Source organism: Plectrocnemia conspersa, unplaced genomic scaffold, assembly GCF_051122295.1.
Source record: "Plectrocnemia conspersa isolate PC_06_02 unplaced genomic scaffold, ASM5112229v1 ptg000008l, whole genome shotgun sequence".
NCBI lineage: Eukaryota > Metazoa > Arthropoda > Insecta > Trichoptera > Polycentropodidae > Plectrocnemia > Plectrocnemia conspersa.
The window spans coordinates 22,711,114-22,736,579 of record NW_028277172.1 but is presented as its reverse complement, the minus strand read 5'-3'; the positions used below and the strand labels follow the sequence as shown (position 1 = coordinate 22,736,579).

At 30.8% G+C, this 25,466-nt stretch overlaps 1 protein-coding gene and 1 long non-coding RNA gene across 6 annotated transcripts in view; one reads left to right on the top strand and one right to left on the bottom strand.

The window, feature by feature from the left end:
• LOC148233454 (LIM domain transcription factor LMO4.1-like) overlaps positions 1 to 25,466 on the bottom strand; it is a 158,899-nt gene that overhangs the window by 15,430 nt on the left and 118,003 nt on the right. For 3 of the 5 annotated variants that reach the window (XR_015810339.1, XM_088189424.1, XM_088189425.1), the window contains one exon: positions 7,326 to 7,358. The exons of the other annotated variants lie outside the window; for them this stretch is intronic. Coding sequence is in view for 2 of the 3 variants with exons in the window: in XM_088189424.1 (XP_088045550.1) it covers positions 7,326 to 7,358 (33 nt within the window). In the remaining variant the exon portion in view is untranslated. The remainder of the gene's footprint in view (positions 1 to 7,325; positions 7,359 to 25,466) is intronic. 5 annotated transcript variants of the gene reach the window in all.
• LOC148233455 (uncharacterized) overlaps positions 1 to 25,466 on the top strand; it is a 141,143-nt gene that overhangs the window by 38,997 nt on the left and 76,680 nt on the right. The window lies entirely within an intron of this gene.

Below are 25,466 nucleotides of genomic sequence, written 5' to 3'. Positions count from 1 at the left end.
TAATCAATAGGAAGAAGATCCAGCGGTCTGCGAATGATTGTCACCCATTTTAAAATTCATATGCAAAAAATGAAAGAAAAGCGTCATTAAAAATGTTTTTGTTTTTAAATATATGTATAGTCCATCCAAGATGTTAACGCTCATCATCGTTGTGTTAGAAACAAGGGTGCGTGTACGCATGCATGCATGCATACATATACAGTTTTCCGCAAATTTGTTTACACCGATAGGAGAACGTTACCAATACTAAATCAGGGCTGTTTTAATGGTAGGGTGTTGTTAAAATGTGTTATATTTTTACTATAAATTATTGTCGTGTTGTGTTATTTTGTAATCAATAAAAAAAATCCTGTAATAATCTATTGGTATTTAAAAAACATATTATATTAAACAGATATTCAACCTGGAGAGTTAAATATGTAAATATATAAATAAATAAAATAAGTAAAAAAGTTATATTTTACTTTATCTTCAACAAATTAAATAAAATAGGAAAAAATAATTGAACGTTTAATTTTACATGGTCACCCTTTTATATTCTCTCACCAATACTGTAGCAATGAGCATTCATATATTGGACGGACTGTACATATATCATAAATTGGTGAGTCGGTGTCTCCAAATATTCATAATTTTAACTATGCAAGTATCGAATAAAAATCGATAAACTATTTATTCGTAAAAATTTAAGGAACGAAAAATATATTTTTAATAATAAATTGTAAGCTTAGGCTTAAAAGGTGCAATGCCAAAAATGTATTTGTTGCTGCTATTCTACTTGAGCTCTCACGTGTTAGGACACAATCATATACAAAAGTTTAGTTAATTTATTCATAATGGCAGCTAATGTAACCATATTAATAAAAATTCTGTATATTATTGTGTACTAAAAAATAATAATGCATATTTTTATGTAAATTATAAAAGAAAACAAGTTTAAAAATTATCTTAATTCATTTTAGATTTATTTATAAACATATTATAGTATACTTCAAAAAAATAATGTGTCATATTTTTGTTGTAGAAAAAATCTTTTTAGTGGCTGTTGAGCAATAGTGATTACTACAACAAGCCAAAAAAATATTTCAAATTAATTTAAAAAATATAGAAATTTCAATAGCAGTTATCGGAAAAGTCCACAGCTGCAAAAGGTTAACTCAGAAATGTGAGTAATTTATGGAATGTCGGCATTTCTACAATCAATTTTTATTCATTATTTGGACTATTGACTGTCATAAATAAAAGCCGGAATAGCGTAGTCCGTAACGTCTCAGACTAGTGACTTTGAGGTTGCGGGTTCAATTCCCGGCAGTGGCACTCGAATTTTAATTATTAAAAAATTCGGTATTATTAAATAAGCTGCAGTGACATCTATTGATTATAAATTGTATAGCACATAATAATTTATAATTAATAATATTGTAAATGTCTCCGATTCTCAGACTTTCAGTTTGGAGGTTAATACTTATGTATTCATGTCTGATTGACTTACTCAGTTGGTAAAGATTTGCCCGTTGTAACGCAATGGGCTTGCGCTACAACGGAAGATTGTATAAAAAATAAATTAATTAATTAAAAATAAATAAAAAGATTAATTTCGCAAAACGAAAAAAGGCATAAAATATTATAAATACTGCAACGGTACATTTAACCGTTTTCATTCCACGATAAATTTCGTACTACAGTTGCCAGTTATTTTTATAATTATTAAAAAATATAAATAAAGTGTCAAGGACTCTTATAAAAGCGCTAGGGTTGTTACGACAAAAAAATATTGAATTAATTTTTGCTTTATTAGCAAACAAATATTCTTACAAAAGTAAAAAATATTTTTTATAAAAAATAAGTCGGCAATATAACAATAGCAAAAAAAATCGGCATTTTTCGCATGTCACCCTATCATTAAACGCATGAAATTTGGTCGAGAAGTATCATATTACAAAGACGCGAACTAAAGAGATTTCCTGTTTTGGCCTTTGAGAACAAGTTCTACACCAAATTATTATTTGTTATTAAAAATTAAGTTTTATATATTAAAAATACGTTAGTGGCTAGTGCTACTGAAATGTTTCTCTATATATAAATAGCCTTGTTATTATAGTTATATTTCATAGCGTAAGTAATAGATTCTGTATATGCACCATATATGGCGCTTGGCATTAAGAGCGTGCAGCGACTGAGCTCCTCATGAAGCGTATGGCATTAGAACGGTTAAGTGCACACTTACATTTCGAGGAACAAACCCACTACCTGCATTGAAATACATAATTGTGCTTAAAATTAAAAGCAGTATGTATTTAAAAATAAAATATTTCTCTACAAGATATTAATAAATACTATTTATTAACATCTAAAGTATTCAAATACCGATTTGTTAAAAAATCGACGAATGTGCCATACTAGAACGTTTTTAAATTCGCTCCGCACATCTTTGATATTAATTTTGCGATATTTCGGAAAAAATATTTATTGATTTGTTGTGTTGAACATTTTTAAGCCCTACAAAATGAAAAATAAATAAAAATAACTTTTAACCTTTTTTGAGTGTGTAGATACTTAGGAATACGCAACAGAAACCCAAAATGTAAAATAAATCTTTGTTAGATATTATATGCTAAAAAAAATGATTTTACGAGTGTATCTATTATGACCGAAAAACGTAGAATTAGTTTGTTGAATGAATAAATGAGTTAAATTATCCACGCAACTTGGTTTCGACAATTTTTTTTATTAATAACCCATGACAACCCTTGTCGAAAGCCTTCTCAAAATCAGTATATACGACGTTTAATTTGATTCCCGCAACGAAAGATTTTGTCACCGTTTTGATGAAAAACAGAAGGTTAGTAACAGTGGAACGGGCGGACTAACTAATAGTTTTCATTGCTTCATTACCAGTGTAAAAAGGTTGGAAATTTAGTTCCATTGTACATCTTTAGGAATTATTGTATTGGATATATGTTCATTGAAGTAAAAAATCTAGTTGTTGAATGTGATTATATGATATATAATGTGTCGAGAAAAATATAATGCTTATGTCTTTGAATATTATTTTGACAAGCAAACCCAAATATCTCTTACGGTCCTCCACTCAAAAAATTCCATCCAACACAACGCCATTTAATCTAAAAGCAACGAAATCCCAAACGTTCCACTACATTCCATCAGCGGGCAATATAGGAGATTTGGCACATGCTTCCGCCCGTTTTTTTCTTCTTCAGCGCGAACAGCATGTCTCATAAGCGCTCGCTTCCGAACTGCCGTACGCAATAAAGCGCACCGTGACCCATAAAGCGGCGTTCTAGCGCGTGCGATTTTGGTGTTTCGCCGTCGTGAACATAAGTCTTAACGCACAATAAACTCAGTGAGTGCCTGAAGAGCGCCATTTGCATTCTCGCAGTGCCTGAATTAGCCAGACGGAGACGATTTACGGTGACAATTAAGCAATTCTGCGAGAGTCCTCCGAGGCGTGCGCCCATGTCGGCACGCGAATAACTCTATCCGTTATGGGCGCGTCTTTCCGTGGAGAATTTAGTTCGAAGGGCTTGTTGACGAGACAGCTCCAGCCGATTCGGAATTCTCACTCAGGTTTGACACGTGGACGGTTTGCCGTTTGTGAATATCCTTTTGCAATAAACACAAAATATGTTGCATTGGAACTCTACCTATGCTTGAGGCTTAGATAGACACTTTCCTTCCACGAAGTGACATGTTTACATAGGTATTTAATTAAAAAAAGCAAAATACGATACTTGTTAATAGATTTTTTTATGTCAAAGTAACTGTGTTTATAAAAATATTTTTTTGGCAACACATTTTTATTTATTTAACAAAATGGCAGATAACTACTTCACCTTTTGAATTAAAAAAATGTAATTAAATTTTAACTGATGAAAAATTATTAAATCTAAAAAACGACAAGTTATAGTAAAAATGCAATAATACAGCTAAAATTTAGTTACTTTAACAATATGTAGCAACAAAATGCCTAAAATTATTATTATCATTAACCGTCCATCGCACTTATGTAAATATTGTAATAAAAATTCTAACTAGATTCCACACTGAGTCTCACTGGCTACGGATTTACGCCCCCAAGGTTTCAAACCTTAAAATTTTGTTTACACGAAACTATTTAGAATATTAATATGATAAAAACAAATTTAAATCACAGATTTTTCAGATGATTCTGTGAAGAACAAAATTATTTCGTTGCCTAGTCGTTGCTAAAGGGTGGCAATTGGCAAGAAACGTTATTACATTTAGAAGCAAAATAATAATATATGAACTTTGAGTTTAAATTTACTAAAGATATACAATTAATATGAAAGCCTAAAAGACCTTGCGTTTTTTAATTTCTATTGTATCTGGGAGATCTAAATTAGTGACTATTATATAATTATAAATACTTATGACAAATTCCATTTTCATAGATATGCATTATTTCACGAATGAACACCATCAAGCTAGTGTTACCTGTATTTTTTAGATAGTAATTTTTTATAGTGTTTATAACTTTAACGCCTTTTATATTGCAACGAAAGACTTAAAATAAATAAATAAATTTTTATTATCTATGTAAACCACTCTGGTTTATACGATGATTTTTCTTGACTATATCGTCTATGAATGTGCCAAACTTTGAAAAAAAATCCTTTTAATCTCATCTACTTGCTTATAAAAAACACATTTTTCACAACTAAACGTACATGATATATGAATATTAATAAATAAATAAAGAAGAGTGAGCTTTTTATACTGATATTACAACACGATATATAAAGATATAAAACTTCACATTGTAGAGTGTACGGATTCAATTAAAATAGCGAACGCACTTTAGGCGTCCCGCCGATTTTAAGAAGAGTGTTTGGAGCGACGCCAGGATTTGCATAATGGCAATTTCAGCATTCCTTAATTGAGTAGTTGTCCATTAGCGTGTTTGGAAACATTCTTCGACTTACAATTAATTCTTAACGTGACTGACGGTCTGCTAATGCGCGCGCCGTCTCTTGTGTTAATAACAACATTAGGGCTGACTCACGTTGCGCCAATATAAGAATAAGCTTCATCGTGAAAAGTACCAATCATGAAAGTATGGGATTTACATATTTCAAGCAATTTTATAAATATATATGGTCAACTTCTAGACTGCCCGAATCACCCGAAATTAATTAAAATATCAGTTTGCAAAGCCTATAACATGTTGCGCAAGTTGGATCATATTAAGATGTTAATAATAAATAAAATTAATGATAAACTGGGCCATTGGAATGCTTTCGTCGCAGTTATCAAGTTTGATAAGGCATTAGTTATATAAATTTACGCTATTGTCAAATTTATATACCGGTTAGTTAAAATCCGTTAAAAAAATTCTATAGTTCAATTCGACGCAATCTTTTGTGCCACTTTTACAAATTACCCTACTTAATGCCGTGGGTCATATAATGAAAACCCACTCAGTCAACTGACTGAGTAGTTAAGATTCATAACATGACAAGTTAAAACCGCTGTTAGAACGAATCTCTCACTGACAAAAGATATGATTGAAAGCAAAGCAAAAAATCTAATGGCATAATCTAATCTATTGATCTTGGCACAGTTGTATGACTTATATTAATAAGAATATATTATATTATAAAGTGCATATATTTAGATTATAAATTTATATCTTTGAAATGCATTATTGACCATTAATCTGCTGAAATAATAATGCAAAATAATATATAGCTGCTATTTACTCAGATATGGTTATTTTTGCAATACAATTGACTTTATGATGCTTTCACTGAAAAATATTAAATTCAAATTCTGCTTATACTGTCTAAAATATAGTTAAAAAATAATAAATATGCACTTTACGCCAAACGACATGAACGTGTGCTTCCAGGTCGTAAAGTGTTAATATTATTTGCTACACATACTCTTACATTATACCGTAAAACTTTTAATGGGTTAAAGTACCAATTTTATAAGGTTATCTGTTGAGAAATAATTTAATTTTTGGAAGTTTCGACACAGCTATTCTACGTGTATTCATCATAAATATATATATGTAATAATCCATTGTTTCTTGGTCTTAAAATTGAAAAATAACGATTTGTAATGTAAGTAATAAAACACATATTAATAAATTAATAATTGAAAACATATTTACCATGACAATAAAATATGATTTCATATTGGAAAATTTTTAATATTAAGACATTAAGAAAAACACATACAAAAGAAAAAAATATTTAATGTATAGGAATATTTTTCATGAAAAACTGTCTTTTAAAAATAAAAAAAGGGATAGATGCATTAATTTATACTGCCAAAAAATCATTAAAGTAATTACTTTTTATATAAAAAAACATAAATAACCATTTATCTATTTTTAAACATCTCAAATATTTTTACCGTAAAATTTATATTATCCATCACAAGATAATTATATCTTAATATCTTGAAACATGTTTTTTTTATACAGTCTATATGTATATAATAGCATATTATCTGATTTTATAAAATACAACATTATTTTTTTGCGTCATAATCGATTGCAAATATTTAAGTAGCTATCTACTCTATAGACAATTTTTTTATAAATACTTCTAAGCAAAAACTGCGTTAAAAGTGTCATACTAATATTATTAATTTTGACTACATTACTATATAAATAAATAGTAAAATAGTGAATAAAAAAATAGTCTCATTAGCTTAATTTGAATAATATTTATTAAACCTAAAGGCATTATTAATTATATTTTTTTAGATAGAATAATTACGTTTCATATCCATTTTAATGGCAAGCCTTGCCTTAATGGGACGAGTGTATATAATGAATCAATTAAAAATCGACCCTCCCTAACGAAAGCCGATGAATTTAAGCTTGAATAATTTGTTTTGCGCCAATTATCTTTCAAAATCGGGGCTTAATTGCGCAAGCTACGTTATAAGAGATGCAATTAATTATTTATTACTATACTGCATTATATACATGAACATACATACACAAAGTTTTAATTGTAACCTTTCATAATTAACGAAATCGTTAGAAGGTTTCAGAACGCTCATGGGTTATTCAATTTATTGAGCCACAAGTTTCTTTACAGTATTTATTGCGTTACTGATCTTAGTTTGTCGTCAATAATACGGATTCTATAACCGCAAGTTTATAAGGCACTAAAGTTTATAGATAACAGTGGATGAGAGTGTTCACTCGTGTGAACACCCTAGTCCAATTACGTGCCCCACTGAAACTCAGCAATCTTTTAATCTCGATATTACGAAAAATACATACATGGGTTTAAAATAATAATAAAAAACTAATAAATACTTACAAAAACCAAAATTCGTCTGGTTAGGTCTTGATCCTGAGAAAGAGAGAAAAATGTTATAAAACTTTTGATAATGGTGACATATATACATATATTTAATAGATTTAAAAAAATATTATTTAGTCACCTTTGATAGTTAAAATACATTAAATAAGAGAAAAAATGATACTCTTGATTATTAGATATCGCTACTCAAGTTTTCAGTATGTTTTGAATTGGTAAAATACTTAAAAATATTTTTTGCAACTTATTAAAATGATATATTTTTTAAAATAAAAAAATAATATAAAACTTTTTTTTTCACAAAAATATGTATTGTTATCTTACTATTAGTAGTTATGCTATATTTTAATTTCACACGTTTTTATAGTTAATAAGTATTTATTAGATTTAATTAATAATTGATAAAATATATAGTTTTGCAAATCTTTGTATAAATAATAAGAACATCTATAATAAACATAGTAATAAACAAATTATAAAAAAAGTTTATAATGTAATAAGTAAAATTTTAAAATATATGTATGTGCCAAAAAAAATGTCTATAAAAATAATGCAACTTATTGCCATAAAAACTGACAAAAATAGACATTAGTAAAATTATATGCTAGCAAACAACTATATCATTAAATTAAACGATTCTAATGGCAACTATTTAATTATCTTATAGAATTTTTCACATACATACATAGATATATAGCTTTATACAAAAACATTTTTATATTTAATGATTATACAGTGAGAGATCTCATTCTTAAAACTCGCGTTAATAACTATGACCAAAAATGATCAAAAATCAATAAGGATAAACCACACAAATACCCTCATTATGACTAGAAAAAAGGGTTTCACATAAATAACACGCAAAGATTCTCCAGAAACGGTCACGTGAAACAATATATCACCGAAATGCCACAATATTCCTGTTGCACAATTCGACCTCGGATGTCAATCAAGCAAAAGTCACTTTCTAAAGGCGAATACATATTTCATTGTTCTAAAAACCGAGTGAAACGATTGGCTGGATGATCGCTGCATGATTGTAATAAGTCAGCAAACTTTGCGTCTTTGATACTTATGGCTGGTCTCCAATGAGGAAAGGGCAGACACCCGTAGACATTCGCAGACACGGCCCGTCCGCGGACAGCAACAGAATATAATATTACATGTAACTAAGGATCTTCCACTGACATCATCCCTTCGCCAGCTTCTCCACCACCGCTCGAAGTACAACGATCTCACCTATCATCTGTCGCAATATGTAATATTAACTAATAAATTACTTTCCACCTGCGTTTACAAAGTCACATCTCTCAGGATTAGAATACCTTAAAATACTATGATACGTAGTATATTTTAAGCTCAGATTTAAATAAATTCATAGATCATAAAAATATTTTTTAATAATTACTTGCTTAAAGCAAAGCAAAAATTTGTCTATCATGACGCATTGGGGAAATCTGTCAAACAACGATAGTCAGAAATGCAAAAAGAAAATTAAAATTAAATAAATTAAGTCGCAAAAAACCAAAAATATTTAAGTGTACGAAACATGATGACCTACATAGATTTTGATTCTAATGCTTTTAATATTACATTTAAAATAATCATACAATGCAGATATAGTGACTTTACATTATTTGTCAGTATTTCATAAAAACTTCCACACGACATCTTCGACTTAAAATAGTAAAGAGTTTATTAAAACTTGCACCAAGTGTAATTAAGTAGACATGGAAAGCAGCCGCTTATCTCTTTACGTCAATTTAAGGTCTAGACTGGTAACGTGGGTTAGACTCGAATTTTTATTTATAAAAAATGTGCTATCAATAAAAACTGGCTCTGGCTGTAAAGTGATATCTATGAATTATAAAATATTATAAATTATGTCTGATACATATTATTCATTTGGTATTTATTTGTAACGCATTGGGCTTACGCCTCTCAAGTTGAAGCTAAATAGTAATAACTTTTGATACACCTACAACGTCTGAAAGTATGAAATTAACCTGACTAGATTAAAACAAATGTACAATAATAATACTTTAAACACCTTGACTCTTTTCTTTTATATAAAAGCCTATATTTAATAAAAGCTCTTGTTGTAACGTGTATATTTTCTTTATAAAAATAATGTCTTAAACTGTCAATATTATGAGTATTTAATTAATGATTCGCAATTATATTTTTTTCACTAAAATAAAATATCTTTGCCTAACGAAATATTAGTTTTAAAGTTTCTTTGGTAATAACGTAAAAAAGGATGAATACATATATTTATATGTAGCTATAACATTATTTTAAAACAAGACCTTTAATGTTCTCACATTTTGACGGGTACGATATCAGAGTGTTTTATGCCGCATGATTCAATCGAACGTTCACACAAAATTGTTCCAAAAGTGCCATAGAAGCAATTCGAGTGTTGCGAAAAAAAGTTTGGCAGCCACTGTCGATTTGCGGTTTAACGTCGCCGCTCGGTCGTTTGTTTAGGAAAATCTGCTCCGCCCCAAATTCAATTTGGATATTGTTTGCCGAAAGCGCTCTCTCATGTGTGTGTATAGTGTACATATTGAATTGTTTCGTCGAACGCTCTCTGCAACGGCGAGATGCAGGGCTGTTATTAGTGTGCCGCCGAGAAAGCGTCTATCTATCTATTTTTCAATCATTTCCGATATTGCATGCGATCTGTGCGGAGTTTGTGTGAAAGCAGTATTGCGATCGGTCGATGTAATCATATTTTGATTAAAGCGAATCACGTAGCAATGGATGAAAAAAATATATTTAATATACTTAATAAGTTAAATTAAAATTGGCACTATATAGTATATTTTTATAGAAAAAAAATATGCTATATAGTGGTTTACATCTTACACACTGGTAGATTGGATACAGAAAAGCTTCCTCAGATGACCGGCAAACAATGGGCAACTTTCGGGGCGCTCGCTCGTGGATATTGTTTTTGAGGAACTAACGGCGAGATTTATTGTTTAAAAGCTTTTCCCGGTTCCTTTTAGTGCGTTCCATCGGCGGTGACGCCGAACGGCGGCGGGAGTGGTGGTGGGCGAGTGTCGGGTGATCCATTACTACCCCACAGCCGGTAGACGTTTAACTTACCACTAAATCTGCTTTGGGGGTGGCGGCGAGCTCGCGTCCCGGAGACATTGATAATGGGCGCCGGCAAATTTGCATACTTGAAAAAAACATTTCGTGCGAAACGCTAATGGAGTCGGCTATGGTGGCAGAAAGAGACTCGAAACGCCCTGTTGAATTTGTTATGCGGGCACTCGGTGGGAAGAGGAGTCTGGTGTGGTTAGAGAAGTGATTACAGATCTAAGCGATTCGGTACTACAAGTGTAATCGGGGCATTTATAATATACTACATGCGATTATCAATTTACTCGTGGGGCCGTTGTAAGACGCGAGCAAATGATCGTCTCAAGTGGCCGGGGTGGACTTGTGTTAAATTCTGATCATACTCTATAGGTATCGAATCCTGAATGCATGTACTGGAATTATTTATTTTAATTTGGACCATCCTGACTTAACAAGTTATTATTAATAAAAAAAATATTGAAATTAAATGATACAAACCGGACCAGCTCCTCATAGCTGTCTTTAAACAGATTAATATGCAATCCCAGAGTATTAAAGAGCTAAATAGCGACTCGGTTAGTGCGGATGTCTTGACTCAAATGGGTAACAAAAGAGGATGCGATCGGGACACTCGCAGACGTTCCGAAACCCTTAATAAAATCAGTAAATACAACGTCTACTTGTATTTGGGTACTAAGATATTTGGTCACTGTTCTAGTGAGAGATTAGACAGTGGAACGGATGGGACGAGACCCATGCTGTTTATTGATTAAAAATGTATTTATGGATATTTATTTCGAATACTTTAGCAGAATTTTTGATGCATAATTTAACACACTTTAAGGCGTGACTTTTGTGCATTTTCAAAGATTAAAATTAACGCCTTGAGAATCTGTTAAAAAAACGCGTTAAAAATTATAGCCCTATAAAATAAAATTAGAAACAACGTCAGGCCCAAAATGACGACTTCTCAAAGCCGTATTTAAGATTTGAGCGCTCAGTTTTCTTGATAAGCAATACTGAAGAACAAATAAAATAGGAAGGAAGCGATTGAGCGGAAGGCGTTAACGCCAATTATATAAATCGCTGACTATTATCTTGAAAAACCTGGGTTCGAATCCCATATGAACGTTAGTGTTATAAAATTATTAAAATTCGTGAGGTGGTTGCCTATTGATATATTATCATTATAGCCAAAAATAGGCGGCACTCTGGTAACACAGATAGGCGAAACATTTTTTGGCGGACCGCGACGGGATTTTGACGACGGTGCCTCGTGCGCTGATCACTCACAGGATATAATATTACATGTAACACAATTATTATACTTTCAATAAAAATATATAATTATCACCCATCACCATCTGTTCGCCAAAGTATTTATTATATAAATTTAATAACTAGGAATATTTATTAGCATTTTATATATATATATATATATATATATATATATATATATATATATATATATATATATATATATATATATATATATATATATATATATATATATATATATATATATATATATATATATATATATATATATATATATATATATATATATATATATATTATTATAATATACTTTTCACCAAATTTATTTGTAAATCCAGCTCGGGGTTGTCAAACGAAGAGGCGACGGTGTCACACGCGAAAACGCACCCCCATCGTTCAAACTCCAATAAGGCAGGGGTCGTTCAGGCGCGGCCCGCGGTCAAAAGCACGCTGCGCCACATATTGAATATTTGACGGAAAGCCAACACGCCCCGTTGAATACTAAAAATATTAAAAAGCCAGGCGAGGGCCCGTTCCGGAAACTTTACGATTTCGTAGTGGGCTCCAATATGAAACGGAGAGACTTACGAAGCGAATACGTGTACAACGATAAGATAATTTGAAAATCGACACGGTGTCGTTTTTCAACCACAAAACTGTTCCAAAGGCAGAGAAGATAAGAAAGAAGACACTGAGTTACTGGTGGAACTTGCTTTTGAATTTGGGGTCAGCAATTTGAGAATTAAATAAATAAAAAATTAGGCAGATTTTTGTATATAAAAGTGTGTAAAACAAAGTTTATTTATAATTTTAATTTTGCGAATTTTTAGGAAGAAGCTATAATTTATATTTATATTTATATTAGACCAAAATATATTGAAATATAAGCATTAAAAGCTCCGTTAGCAGCGAGTATCCAACAATTTAAAAATGTAAGATGGCTTAAAACGATTTAAACTTATTTTTAATTAATATCCCAACTTCATTAAGAATATGAAGACAGATTGCCGAGTAAGAGAAATAAAACCAGGATGCAATCAACTCTAGATTGCTTCTCCAGCAAAAGGGGGCAATACCTCCTCAGTGATACACACAAACAAAAACTTTGAACAAATCCGCCAAATCTGAGACATCCAAAAACGAGCAAATCCCATCAGAATGTCACCAATACGTGCGACACTACTACACACACAGTGATAGTGGTCTGGCGTTGTATGTGTGTGTGTGTGTGTGTGCGTTCGGTATATTGGCAAAATTTAATATGTCCTCCAGTGATATGTCGTTCGTTATATTGAAGCTGTTTCGTTCTGTCAGCAAGTTGAATTATTGGTTTCATGCACAGACCGTCTCCTTCGCGCCAGGGTCGGATCTGGGGCACTGGCGCCCGTGCGCCTTTGATTTATGGGCAGCTGATGTGTAATATTGAAGACTCTGTGGCGAGTCATACGAATGAGGGTGGTCCTAATGAAACCTCTGCTTCGACGCCGAAGGAATCTGGTATGAGGTGGGTTTCATAAATCTGTGCTACCTGTATGTAGGCAATTTTGCCAACGTTAATTGTATGGCGGTGCTCGGTTTTTGTGGTGCATCGCCAATTTACCGCTACAGGTAATTGAGTAGTTTTTTGTTTGACCAATTATTGGAATTATTGTTTTGCAAAAATCTAATTACTAAAAATACATATTATCAACCATGTCCTATGAATTAAATAATTACAAACATGTATTTATTATCCATGGAAAATATATCTGATTGAGTTATCAATATTTATAAACAGCATAAAATAACATGGTATGTTATTTAAATTAGCTTCGTGAAAATAATATTGTTGTATTTTATAAAATTAAACAGTATGATATTATATTAGAGATTTACAATCAATATGAAATAAAAACACGTTGTTTTATTTTTAGAATTGAAATTATTTGTAACATAAAAATTATAAAAAATATCAAACATTGAACTAATGTTTCTTAACCTTTACATAAACAACATAAATATATATAAATTTAAATTTTTTGCATTAAAATATTATTATTAATATAATTAAGGGTAAAATTAATATTACGATTATTATTATTCTACTATATTTTACCCGATAAATAAATGTGATTAAAGCTAATATAAAAAACGCTTTTTAATCCTGTGACTAATTTTAATTCTTTGACTGTGCAGTAAAATTTTTTTTTATAATTCATACAAAATTTACTATTTTATTTTTGAGTAAGTGGATTTTTATGGTTGGTCAAAAATTTTCGAAATTTAAATTACATTTTTTGGTTTTTGATTGCATACTGCTGTTTTAAAAACTGTTATTTTAGTTATAAAAGATTTTTTTAAATATTCTTAATCTATAGTTTTACATAAATAAAATGCTAATCTGCAATCAATTACGTGGCACAAATATTTTTACAAAATTAAATCTTATTTGAGCGCAAATTTTTTAAAATTTACCGTTACGCAGTTATAGTCTAAATAGATCTGTATTAGCTAATAACAAAGAGTCTGGTTGCATTCAAAATTATCGTTATTGGTAAGATAATCAAGCATTAAAGGGCGCATTGGCTCTCCTCAATTTCCAAGAATTATTAAGCTAGAACACGAGCGTACTTAAAGCATTATTTCAGACAAGTTAGAATTTCATTTCGCTCTTGATTTAGAATATTGATTGTTTAGTTCTCAAAGTGGGTAATATCGCACACCGGTGGGCAATGCACGAATCTCAGTTGGCTCTGGGAGAATTTGGTGGGCGATGGAAAAGAGAGCAAAAAATTTTTTGTTTAAAAAAATAAAGTTAAAAATGTTTTATGTATTTTTTATTTAACATAAAGTATATATTTTTTTATAAAATATAGCATCTTGTAAAAGTGGCCGTGAAATTATTTTTTAGGTACATACTTTTTGATTTTTTTAATTTGTGACTACTATTTTTATGAATAGCAATTCTTATTTTTAAAAAAAAGCATTTTTTAAGTAGTAAATATTTAATATAAATAGCAAATAATAATGTAAATAGAAAATATGAATTAAAAATAGCATTTTCAATTTTATAAGTACTGTATAAATAGCAAAAAATAATTATTTTTAAAGCTAAAACATATTATTTTTATTTAATTGTGTAAAAGTATGCATTTTTTATTTTATTTTGATATACAATTTTATAATTTATAAGTTATTTTATTTTTAAATTAGTTGTTTAAAATTCTAAAATTGCACAAGATACATGATTATGGTAAAATTAAAAAAAAAAACATAAATAAGCATTGCAATGTTTTTAATTTATTATTAAATAAAATAGAAATATAATTTTTCAAAGGTAGGCGATGAAAAATTTTGTCGTTAAAAAGTGGGCGATAAGTCGATTCAGTTTTGGAATCTATGGTTAAGCCTAATTCGCACCAAGTGGAGCTACACCTAATTGACTGAAAATATCTTTATGAGATCTTGAGTAGATTACAACAGCGGTTTTTACGCTGAAAACGCATTGTCTATTGCATTACATACACACAGATGGTAGTTTTTCTGGTCATTACGAGCAGTTAACGGGCGTGGTAATGAAGTATATGTTTAGTTTGGTGATTGTGGTATTGAGTCTTTTCTTATTATTATTAACCCTTTTGTCATAACGCGTTGCTACTTCCTTTTCATAAGTTTAAAATTGTCGCTTTAATGACCTTAGCCTTGACTGTACAGCTGGGTGGACCTCCCAGAAAATATTGCATGGATAATAAAAAATATGAAAATATATGAATTGTTAAATTATATAATGTGTTATTTTTCGCCCTTATACCGGTATAATGATTCCAAAGTAAGAGCGCGAAATAAGTTTTAATTAATGTGAGAAAAATGATTGTCAAGACTTCTTAGATTCAGGCGATATCATTGTATAATATTACGTAACAACACCCACAATTCAATAGTTGTATAAAAAAATTATAAGTCACACCGGAACGATTCCGTTTTGAAATTAAATTTTTCAGCCGACAGACGTACGGTCAAATCTGACCCGAATTGTCAAAAGTCGCGTTCAATTATAGGGCCGCTAATAAATCTGGCGGATGGATGGAAACGTCCGTGGCAATTAACACAGCGCCCCGCCGTTTTGAAACCAGTGGCGCGCGAGACGGCGCGAATTACGAAAGCGATCGCTAACATTTTACTGCCCTTTAAATGAAATACAAAAGCAAACCATATAAAAATTTCCAGTCGTTGGGTTAGTTTGCGTCCGCCGGTTGGCGTCCCCTGGCCGTGGAAAATGAAAAGCCGGTTCCGGCGGGTGCGGGCAGGAAATTAAAAATCCGGAACGGAACGTGGAAAGTTTCGCAGTAGTTTTTCATTAGCCGCCGCCATGGCCATTGTGAGGGGTCGGCGTTTGGAACTCTTCGCTTCCAGCTGCGGGACAATGCGATTCTATACTACTTTACTGCAAAAAATCGGCATTACTCTTTTTTAGATTCAATCGAGTTTGTGCCGAGAGTTTGAATTGGAGATTGAAAAATAGACGGGTGCTGCTTGCACCAGTTTAATTCATAATTTGATTAGCTTTGCTTTATTTGTTCGGTGTTTCTTTCACTCGTTCTGATTCCATTGCGCATTGTCTCACAGATAAGACAAATTAAAATGTGTTGGTTAAAGCATTCTTAAAAGCATACTTAAAAGCATTCGCTTACTCATTCAAATTCCAGTGAGACAAAATGGTTCTCAAATGAATCATATCTGTACTTGCATCCTAGCGAGTTTTTGTTTTGGGGATATCTATAATTGTTACATTGCAAATAATTGTAAAAATATATTAAAAGAGCAATAAAAACATTTTTTTAAATTGAACACCAAAGATTAAAAAATAAAAAAAAATTACCCGCTTTCGCATTCAAGCAGGTACTTGGCAAAATTCAAGCAGGTGTTGTCGGATTAATGCAACCTTTTAAAACAGCTGAAAAGTTAATAAAGATATTTTAGTACTGCCGTGAATTATTCAGGGGACGTTGATCTCTTCCTTTTTTCTCGGTCACAATCTAGCTTATGCTTTTAAAATAATTATCTAAACTGCAATATAATATTATTATCTAAATATCAATGCAATCATAAAAAAAGTAATAATAAATATTAACATAGTATGTTAAGCACAAGTCAAACATAATAATTACATACTGTAAAAGCATATGAGGTAAATATATTTGTTAGAATTAGGTTTAAAACCTTTTATAAATGTCAAGGAGCGAAGTGAAATAAACCCTCATTTTTACTTGTTCACAAAATCGCTCCTTAACTGATACGGATCGTGACCATCCGTATATTTAAAACATATAAAAATAAAAATAAAATAGCAACACTTGTAATGACTTTAAAAATGAGCTAATTCTATGAAGATAATATAACCTGAATTTATTGTGAACCTGTTCCTGACCACTGGTCAAGGTCGCTTGCTCACTAAAATATAATTACATACAAATCTAGCTGGCATTTATTTCAGTATTTATAAGTGTTATTTATGTGATTGTGGACTAAATATATTTTTAGTAAATATTATAGTACTTAAGTTTTTAACACCATAGACTAAGGACTTAATTATTAATTAAGTTTAATTTGTATGGCGATCGGCTTTTATTAAAAATTTAAAACAAATTTTCACATTTTTTAAAAAGTACTTGATAATAAAAGTATGTCCTTTCAATATTATATTTTGTTAGATTCAGTATTTTCCATATACTAAAAGTCGTAATTTTTAATTTCCATTCTCAATTCTATTGAAGACCTTATATGAAAAAGTGACAAAGCCTACTTTTTTCGAAATTTATTTTATTGTCTATGTGGATACAGTGCTACGATAAGGAAAACGATCATAAAACTACAATTCTCACAAAAAAATGAAGACAAAAATATCAACACTTTTAGAAAAACAACTAATATTCAAACATTTTTTTATGAAAAACTACCAATGTCTTGAACTTTGGTGGTTATTTACCTTAAATTTAATAAAAATGCATATATAAATTTTTAATTTAAAAACTAGTTCATGTATGTACGTCTTTTTTTTTTTAATTTTAAAATGTCAAAATAATCAATAAGTTTTTTAGTATATCATGTAAATATAAATAATTTTGTATTAAATGTTACATATTCCTCGTTTTGGTTTTAAATGCCAATTGGTCACAGACACAAAAGTGGAATTAAGAAAAAAAGTAAAATGTAATGATATATGTATATATAATTTTAGAAACAGCTTAGCAACTTTTTCAGGAGCTTATATTACAAAAACGCCGCAAAAACACAAGAGCAAACGCATCACGTGCATACATAGAACAGATTTTTTTAGTCTGTGTATGCATATTATGTTTCTTTTACAAAAAACTGTTTTCTATCATTTCGATAAGACTACCAAAAAAAGGAAGAACAAATGGCAACATGTAAAAATGATCTCTGACGTTGCATTTTAAATTTAAAAAATACATAACAGATCGTCATTTGAGTAATTCGGTTGTGATTTTATAATGAAAAGTTCTTTTTAATCAAGTAATATACAAAAAAAAAACGCATTTTAAATAAAATATGTAAGAGTTAATAAGAATAGCAAGGGTGAAAGTTAGTTATCATATTAATTGTATAGGTGAAAATATTAATGTAAAAAGTATTGGAACTCATTTTAGATATTTAGTAAATATTTATATTTAAACAGTACAAATCTATTAATATGAAATATGAACCATATACATAGATAAAAATATTTTTTTATTTTAAGACAATGGTAATGTTGCTAAAAAGTAAAGATACTTTTGTAATAAAAGTATTTTACACAATAATTGATTATTAGTCGATTTTAAATCGTCACAAAACATTACACAAAAAATTGAAACAAAATTAGTTTAAAAGCGAATTTTATAAGAACCGGATATTGAACATTTTTATTTTTTTATAAAAAATAATCTAAAACCTATTAAAGTACTTTTAGGTAAACATTTCAAACTTGGATGTACAAAATTAATCAATGACTGGGTTTTTAATTGCTTTTTCTTTGTTCACTGTCTTGATAATTGAGTAAAATGAACATGATACAACTGACATTGATTTTTAAATTTATTGCCGCAAATATACTCAACTAAAATATAAATTAAAGTATGTATATATATTTGTTAAAACTGTGTGTATTTAAAATGCATATAATTAAAATAAAAATATTTTATATCATTGCACAGTAGAAAGCGACTATCGAACAAAGTGCTTTACCAATCATAAAAACGAGAAAAAAAGTCATATTCGAAACACACAAACAGTTGAACCAATTTTATATAATTTATTTATATTTTTCAACACACTATTACAAAGCAATATGTATTTTGAAAATATATAATATATAAGTAAAAAAATCAAACATTGTTTTAACATAATCTTAAAGCAATCTAACAGAGCGCTCTCGCTTTTCGCAACCCTTTCGCTTCATCGCAATGGCGTAATATAATTTTCCAGATGCATTTCCGCGGTGTTAGAACGTGAGGCGAGCATTCTCACCTCGCCCCCTTCGGGAGGTCAGGATCCGTGGTAAGGGTATGCGGGAGTCCCGCAGGTCCCACCCGCGAGACCTTGGACACTTTCATTATTAAAAAAGTACAGGAGCTGTCGGCGGGCGGGTCGGCGCGACTTTTTTAATTAAAAATTACGAAATTGATATAAAAGCGGGACGGGGGCCGGAGCGCGCGATGTATGTTGTCAACACGCTCCGGCTCCGGGTAATGACTGGCCGTTAAATTAAAATTTGATTTACAATATTAAAAAAGTTTCGGTGCAATAGAGCGGACGCCTTGGCGGCTGGCTAATGACTTCGGAGCCGGCTCTGGGATTAATGGCCCGCGGGCGCGATTTTCGACAGTAACCAAAACCATAATTTAAATTCATCCTATGCAGATGACATAGCTATAATAGTAAAACATAAAATCAAGAATAATGAAAGCTACTTTATTTTTGTATGAGTGTAATATTTTTGAGGCCCCACAAAATTAATAAAAAAATGTGGGCAAGACAATGAAATCAATTATATTAAATAATACATTTTTTTACTACACAGAAGCTTTGTACACTTTTCTATTTAAAAATTTGGTTATTAATCTAAAACAAACTCATTGTGGATCATAGAAAAATTAAAAAAAAAAATTCTGCTACACTACTTTTTGCAACACTGATAATATATATTTAATATAATATATGCGTATGTTAACACCTGAACTCTTAGCTTAAATTTAATTAACATTATATAGATACACCCTAAAAGGCTTTCCAAAATCGCGATCCTTGAACTGATAAACACAAAAAATAATTTTTAATATACAAACATTTTATCAGACCTAATTTTACATACAATATGAGCATAAAATCTCAAAAAACAAAGTGCTTTGTGTATAGTAAAAATAAATTTAATACATCCCTTAAGGCTTATAAAATAGGCATAAATCACATATACTGATAGTAAACCAAGACATTAGGCTAGCAGCGTAAAAAATCAGGTTTGTAACTAAGCAATCTGGTTTCTCAGTGTTTTATATTTCTCGAGAAATGGAGATTTTTATTTTTATTTCTCAAGCTTCTCGAGAAATTTTGATACATAAAAAAGGGTTTATAGTAATACAGTAAAAAAAGTTACTTCAATAGGATGGTGATGAATTCTAATGGAGTCGAATAAGTAAAGGAACAGAGGGATCGATCTACTTTAATACATTACAGAGCGTCGAATGACGAAGGAATTGTTAATAATAGCTAAATAAAGATAAAAAAAAATTTTGGATAGTTGAAACCCGTATTGTCAGTTCATCAACAAGCAAATTTTATGAATTAATTCTGTCAAAACTCCCCATACAATTTTTTAATCTGTCGGTTCTCACGCAAAGCTGTTTCTTCTTATCAGTTGAAATGAACATATTTTTAATAGGTTCATTAAAACAATATAAATAATATATCTTATATACAATTTAATAATTTTATATTAGTAACGTCTCAGACTAGTAACTATAAGGTTAGGGGTTCGAGCCCCTGAAGCGAAACCCGAATTTTTATTTATAAAAAATGGTCCTAGCTGCAGTGACATCTATAGATTAAAAAATATAATACATATAATAATTTTAAATTATTCCTATAGATAGGACCGATTTTTAGACTTTCAGTCTAGTGGTTAAAATTTACTCATAGGTATTCATTATATCTGATCGACTTTCCCAGTCGGTACAGATTTACCCCGTTGTAACGCATTGGGCTTACGTCTAACGGATTAAAATAGAAGATTTAAAAAGAAATAAATAAGCGTATTAAGCGTAGCAGATAGTCAGGGGTTTTACATTTGTAAAGTTTATAAATCGTCATGCCATACTGTGTCGAAAGCTTTTTCTATATCTAGTATTAATAGAACCGTATTTTTTTCATAATAAAATTAGCACTTGATTAAACTATTTTATTTTGAACGCATAATAACTATTTATTTAAATATATAATATCATTAAATGGCAGTAAATTAATGTTATTCTTAAATTATTATAGCAAAGATAAGGTCGATTTAAATCGTAAATATATTTTTTTTAATATTCTTCTTCTATTAAAAGCTTCAAATAAAGCATGCATATTTTAAGCATCTGGCACAGACACACCTTTTCTTATGCAGCGGTATAAAAAATGCAGCGATTGTAAAACATTTTCTACAAAAAAATGCTTAATGAAAGTTCTTGAGAAATCTGCAAATTTCTCGAGAAATAAAAATGATTTATTTGGCACATTTATTGAAAAATATTTGTCAAGAAGAAACAGTTTTTGTTACTGACTTAAGCATATATTTGATTTCTTATATGGTTTAAAACCATGTGGGTGAGAAATATTGTGATGGGTACGTTCGTCAGATTTTCTTCTTATTGGAAAACCATATTCAGGAATCGACATTGTCCCCCGCAATAAATTGCGTGTTTGGCATCTACGTGTTAAAATTTGGCGTTAGGGGAGCGAAATTGATATAAAAGCGGGACGGGGGCCGGAGCGCGCGATGTATGTTGTCAACACGCTCCGGCTCCGGGTAATGACTGGCCGTTAAATTAAAATTTGATTTACAATATTAAAAAAGTTTCGGTGCAATAGAGCGGACGCCTTGGCGGCTGGCTAATGACTTCGGAGCCGGCTCTGGGATTAATGGCCCGCGGGCGCGATTTTCGACAGTAACCAAAACCATAATTTAAATTCATCCTATGCAGATGACATAGCTATAATAGTAAAACATAAAATCAAGAATAATGAAAGCTACTTTATTTTTGTATGAGTGTAATATTTTTGAGGCCACACAAAATTAATAAAAAAATGTGGGCAAGACAATGAAATCAATTATATTAAATAATACATTTTTTTACTACACAGAAGCTTTGTACACTTTTCTATTTAAAAATTTGGTTATTAATCTAAAACAAACTCATTGTGGATCATAGAAAAATTAAAAAAAAAATTCTGCTACACTACTTTTTGCAACACTGATAATATATATTTAATATAATATATGCGTATGTTAACACCTGAACTCTTAGCTTAAATTTAATTAACATTATATAGATACACCCTAAAAGGCTTTCCAAAATCGCGATCCTTGAACTGATAAACACAAAAAATAATTTTTAATATACAAACATTTTATCAGACCTAATTTTACATACAATATGAGCATAAAATCTCAAAAAACAAAGTGCTTTGTGTATAGTAAAAATAAATTTAATACATCCCTTAAGGCTTATAAAATAGGCATAAATCACATATACTGATAGTAAACCAAGACATTAGGCTAGCAGCGTAAAAAATCAGGTTTGTAACTAAGCAATCTGGTTTCTCAGTGTTTTATATTTCTCGAGAAATGGAGATTTTTATTTTTATTTCTCAAGCTTCTCGAGAAATTTTGATACATAAAAAAGGGTTTATAGTAATACAGTAAAAAAAGTTACTTCAATAGGATGGTGATGAATTCTAATGGAGTCGAATAAGTAAAGGAACAGAGGGATCGATCTACTTTAATACATTACAGAGCGTCGAATGACGAAGGAATTGTTAATAATAGCTAAATAAAGATAAAAAAAAATTTTGGATAGTTGAAACCCGTATTGTCAGTTCATCAACAAGCAAATTTTATGAATTAATTCTGTCAAAAGTCCCCATACAATTTTTTAATCTGTCGGTTCTCTCGCAAAGCTGTTTCTTCTTATCAGTTGAAATGAACATATTTTTAATAGGTTCATTAAAACAATATAAATAATATATCTTATATACAATTTAATAATTTTATATTAGTAACGTCTCAGACTAGTAACTATAAGGTTAGGGGTTCGAGCCCCTGAAGCGAAACCCGAATTTTTATTTATAAAAAATGGTCCTAGCTGCAGTGACATCTATAGATTAAGAAATATAATACATATAATAATTTTAAATTATTCCTATAGATAGGACCGATTTTTAGACTTTCAGTCTAGTGGTTAAAATTTACTCATAGGTATTCATTATATCTGATCGACTTTCCCAGTCGGTACAGATTTACCCCGTTGTAACGCATTGGGCTTACGTCTAACGGATTAAAATAGAAGATTTAAAAATAAATAAATAAGCGTATTAAGCGTAGCAGATAGTCAGGGGTTTTACATTTGTAAAGTTTATAAATCGTCATGCCATACTGTGTCGAAAGCTTTTTCTATATCTAGTATTAATAGAACCGTATTTTTTTCATAATAAAATTAGCACTTGATTAAACTATTTTATTTTGAACGCATAATAACTATTTATTTAAATATATAATATCATTAAATGGCAGTAAATTAATGTTATTCTTAAATTAATATAGCAAAGATAAGGTCGATTTAAATCGTAAATATATTTTTTTTAATATTCGTCTTCTATTAAAAGCTTCAAATAAAGCATGCATATTTTAAGCATCTGGTACGGACACACCTTTTCTTATGCAGCGGTATAAAAAATGCAGCGATTGTAAAACATTTTCTACAAAAAAAATGCTTAATGAAAGTTCTTGAGAAATCTGCAAATTTCTCGAGAAATAAAAATGATTTATTTGGCACATTTATTGAAAAATATTTGTCAAGAAGAAACAGTTTTTGTTACTGACTTAAGCATATATTTGATTTCTTATATGGTTTAAAACCATGTGGGTGAGAAATATTGTGATGGGTACGTTCGTCAGATTTTCTTCTTATTGGAAAACCATATTCAGGAATCGACATTGTCCCCCGCAATAAATTGCGTGTTTGGCATCTACGTGTTAAAATTTGGCGTTAGGGGAGCGAAATTGATATCGGGGCCACTGTTGCAGGCTCCTGGCCTACCCCTATCGCTGCTCCCCACCCCCAGACCTCCGCATCGAAGTCTCCCTTCGAAACTTCTTAATACGTTTTCCGTGACGCGGGCGAAATTGAAGAAATCCCCATATTCGGCCCCGGAACGACCCGGACCGATACATTAAAAAGTTTCTCGTTATCAAATTGGCCCGGAACGTCAGTAAACAATGCGGGCTCTAACAATTAATATATAATAAATATTTTAGGGATGATCTGGTCGATATTATAACATGTAACGCAGTGAGAAGTCTAAATCAAGGTTGAATCGATATATGATTGAAAACAATAATATGTTTATGGTATGAAAATGCAAAATTGATACACGATGTGTTTATAAAATAAGGGTGGAAATATTGTAACATTATAAGTCTTTAGTTATACAGAATATTGCAGGTTGCTATTCCAAATATTATTTTTTTAATAAATATAAAATATCGCCCCATGTATATACACATATCGGATTTATGTTACACTTTGACGCGTCGTAAAATTTAAGGCTCGTATCGCATTATCCAATTTCGAGCAATCGGCCGATGGGGTGGGCGCGAAGGGGTTAACGGCACACCGAGACACAGTGTGACACAGAGAAAATACCGACGTAATGGCATTGTCTTGTACAGATGATTACAATGAAGCACTTCCACGGGCACCGGGGAACGACGAAGGGTAGTGGACAAGAACGTGGGGTAAGTGGAATAAGAAAAGTTTTGGGACAACTTGGATACAATGAAGAAATGGATATTTTAACGTTGAGTGATATTAATAATATTTAATTACGATTGTCATACTTTCTTTACAAAACACATAAAGTAATATGCAATTAGTCTTAAGAAACTCTGCATGATGTATTATATATATTCATTCAGGTCTTTGAATAAATATGCCTTTCTATTTAAAAAAAAAATATAAGTAATTATATTAAATTGAAGTACAATATATTATAAAATGTTATAGATTATATAGAAAAAATGTTTCTAACGATAGAATAAATTTTATGGCATGGCTCTGTTTTTAGTCTTGATAATTTTCTTAAGGTATGAGGCGTGAAGGTAAGATTAATTTAATGTTTCACAAAAGTTTGAGATTCGTGGTATGGGCGTCAAAAATCCGCAAAGAAAGGGGTAGAATAACGGTAACCAAAGAAATGCGTATAGCTGGAAAAAGAAAGCAAAGTGAATGAAAAACGGGCGGAAGAGGGTCGTGGGGTGTTGGTTTGTAACTCCATTGGGGCAGTGGCGCGAAATAAAATTTATGGGGCCCACTCCCTCTTAAAACAATATTGAAGGGCCTGCGGGGTTCGCGGACGCCATGATTGGATTTTTCCTTGAAGTAAAATAATGCATATTCCGCGTGTGCACAAGTGGGACCGGGTACTTTTCAATCGCACGTCTTTCGAGATGGGGTGCAGCCGGGATCGCACGTGGTT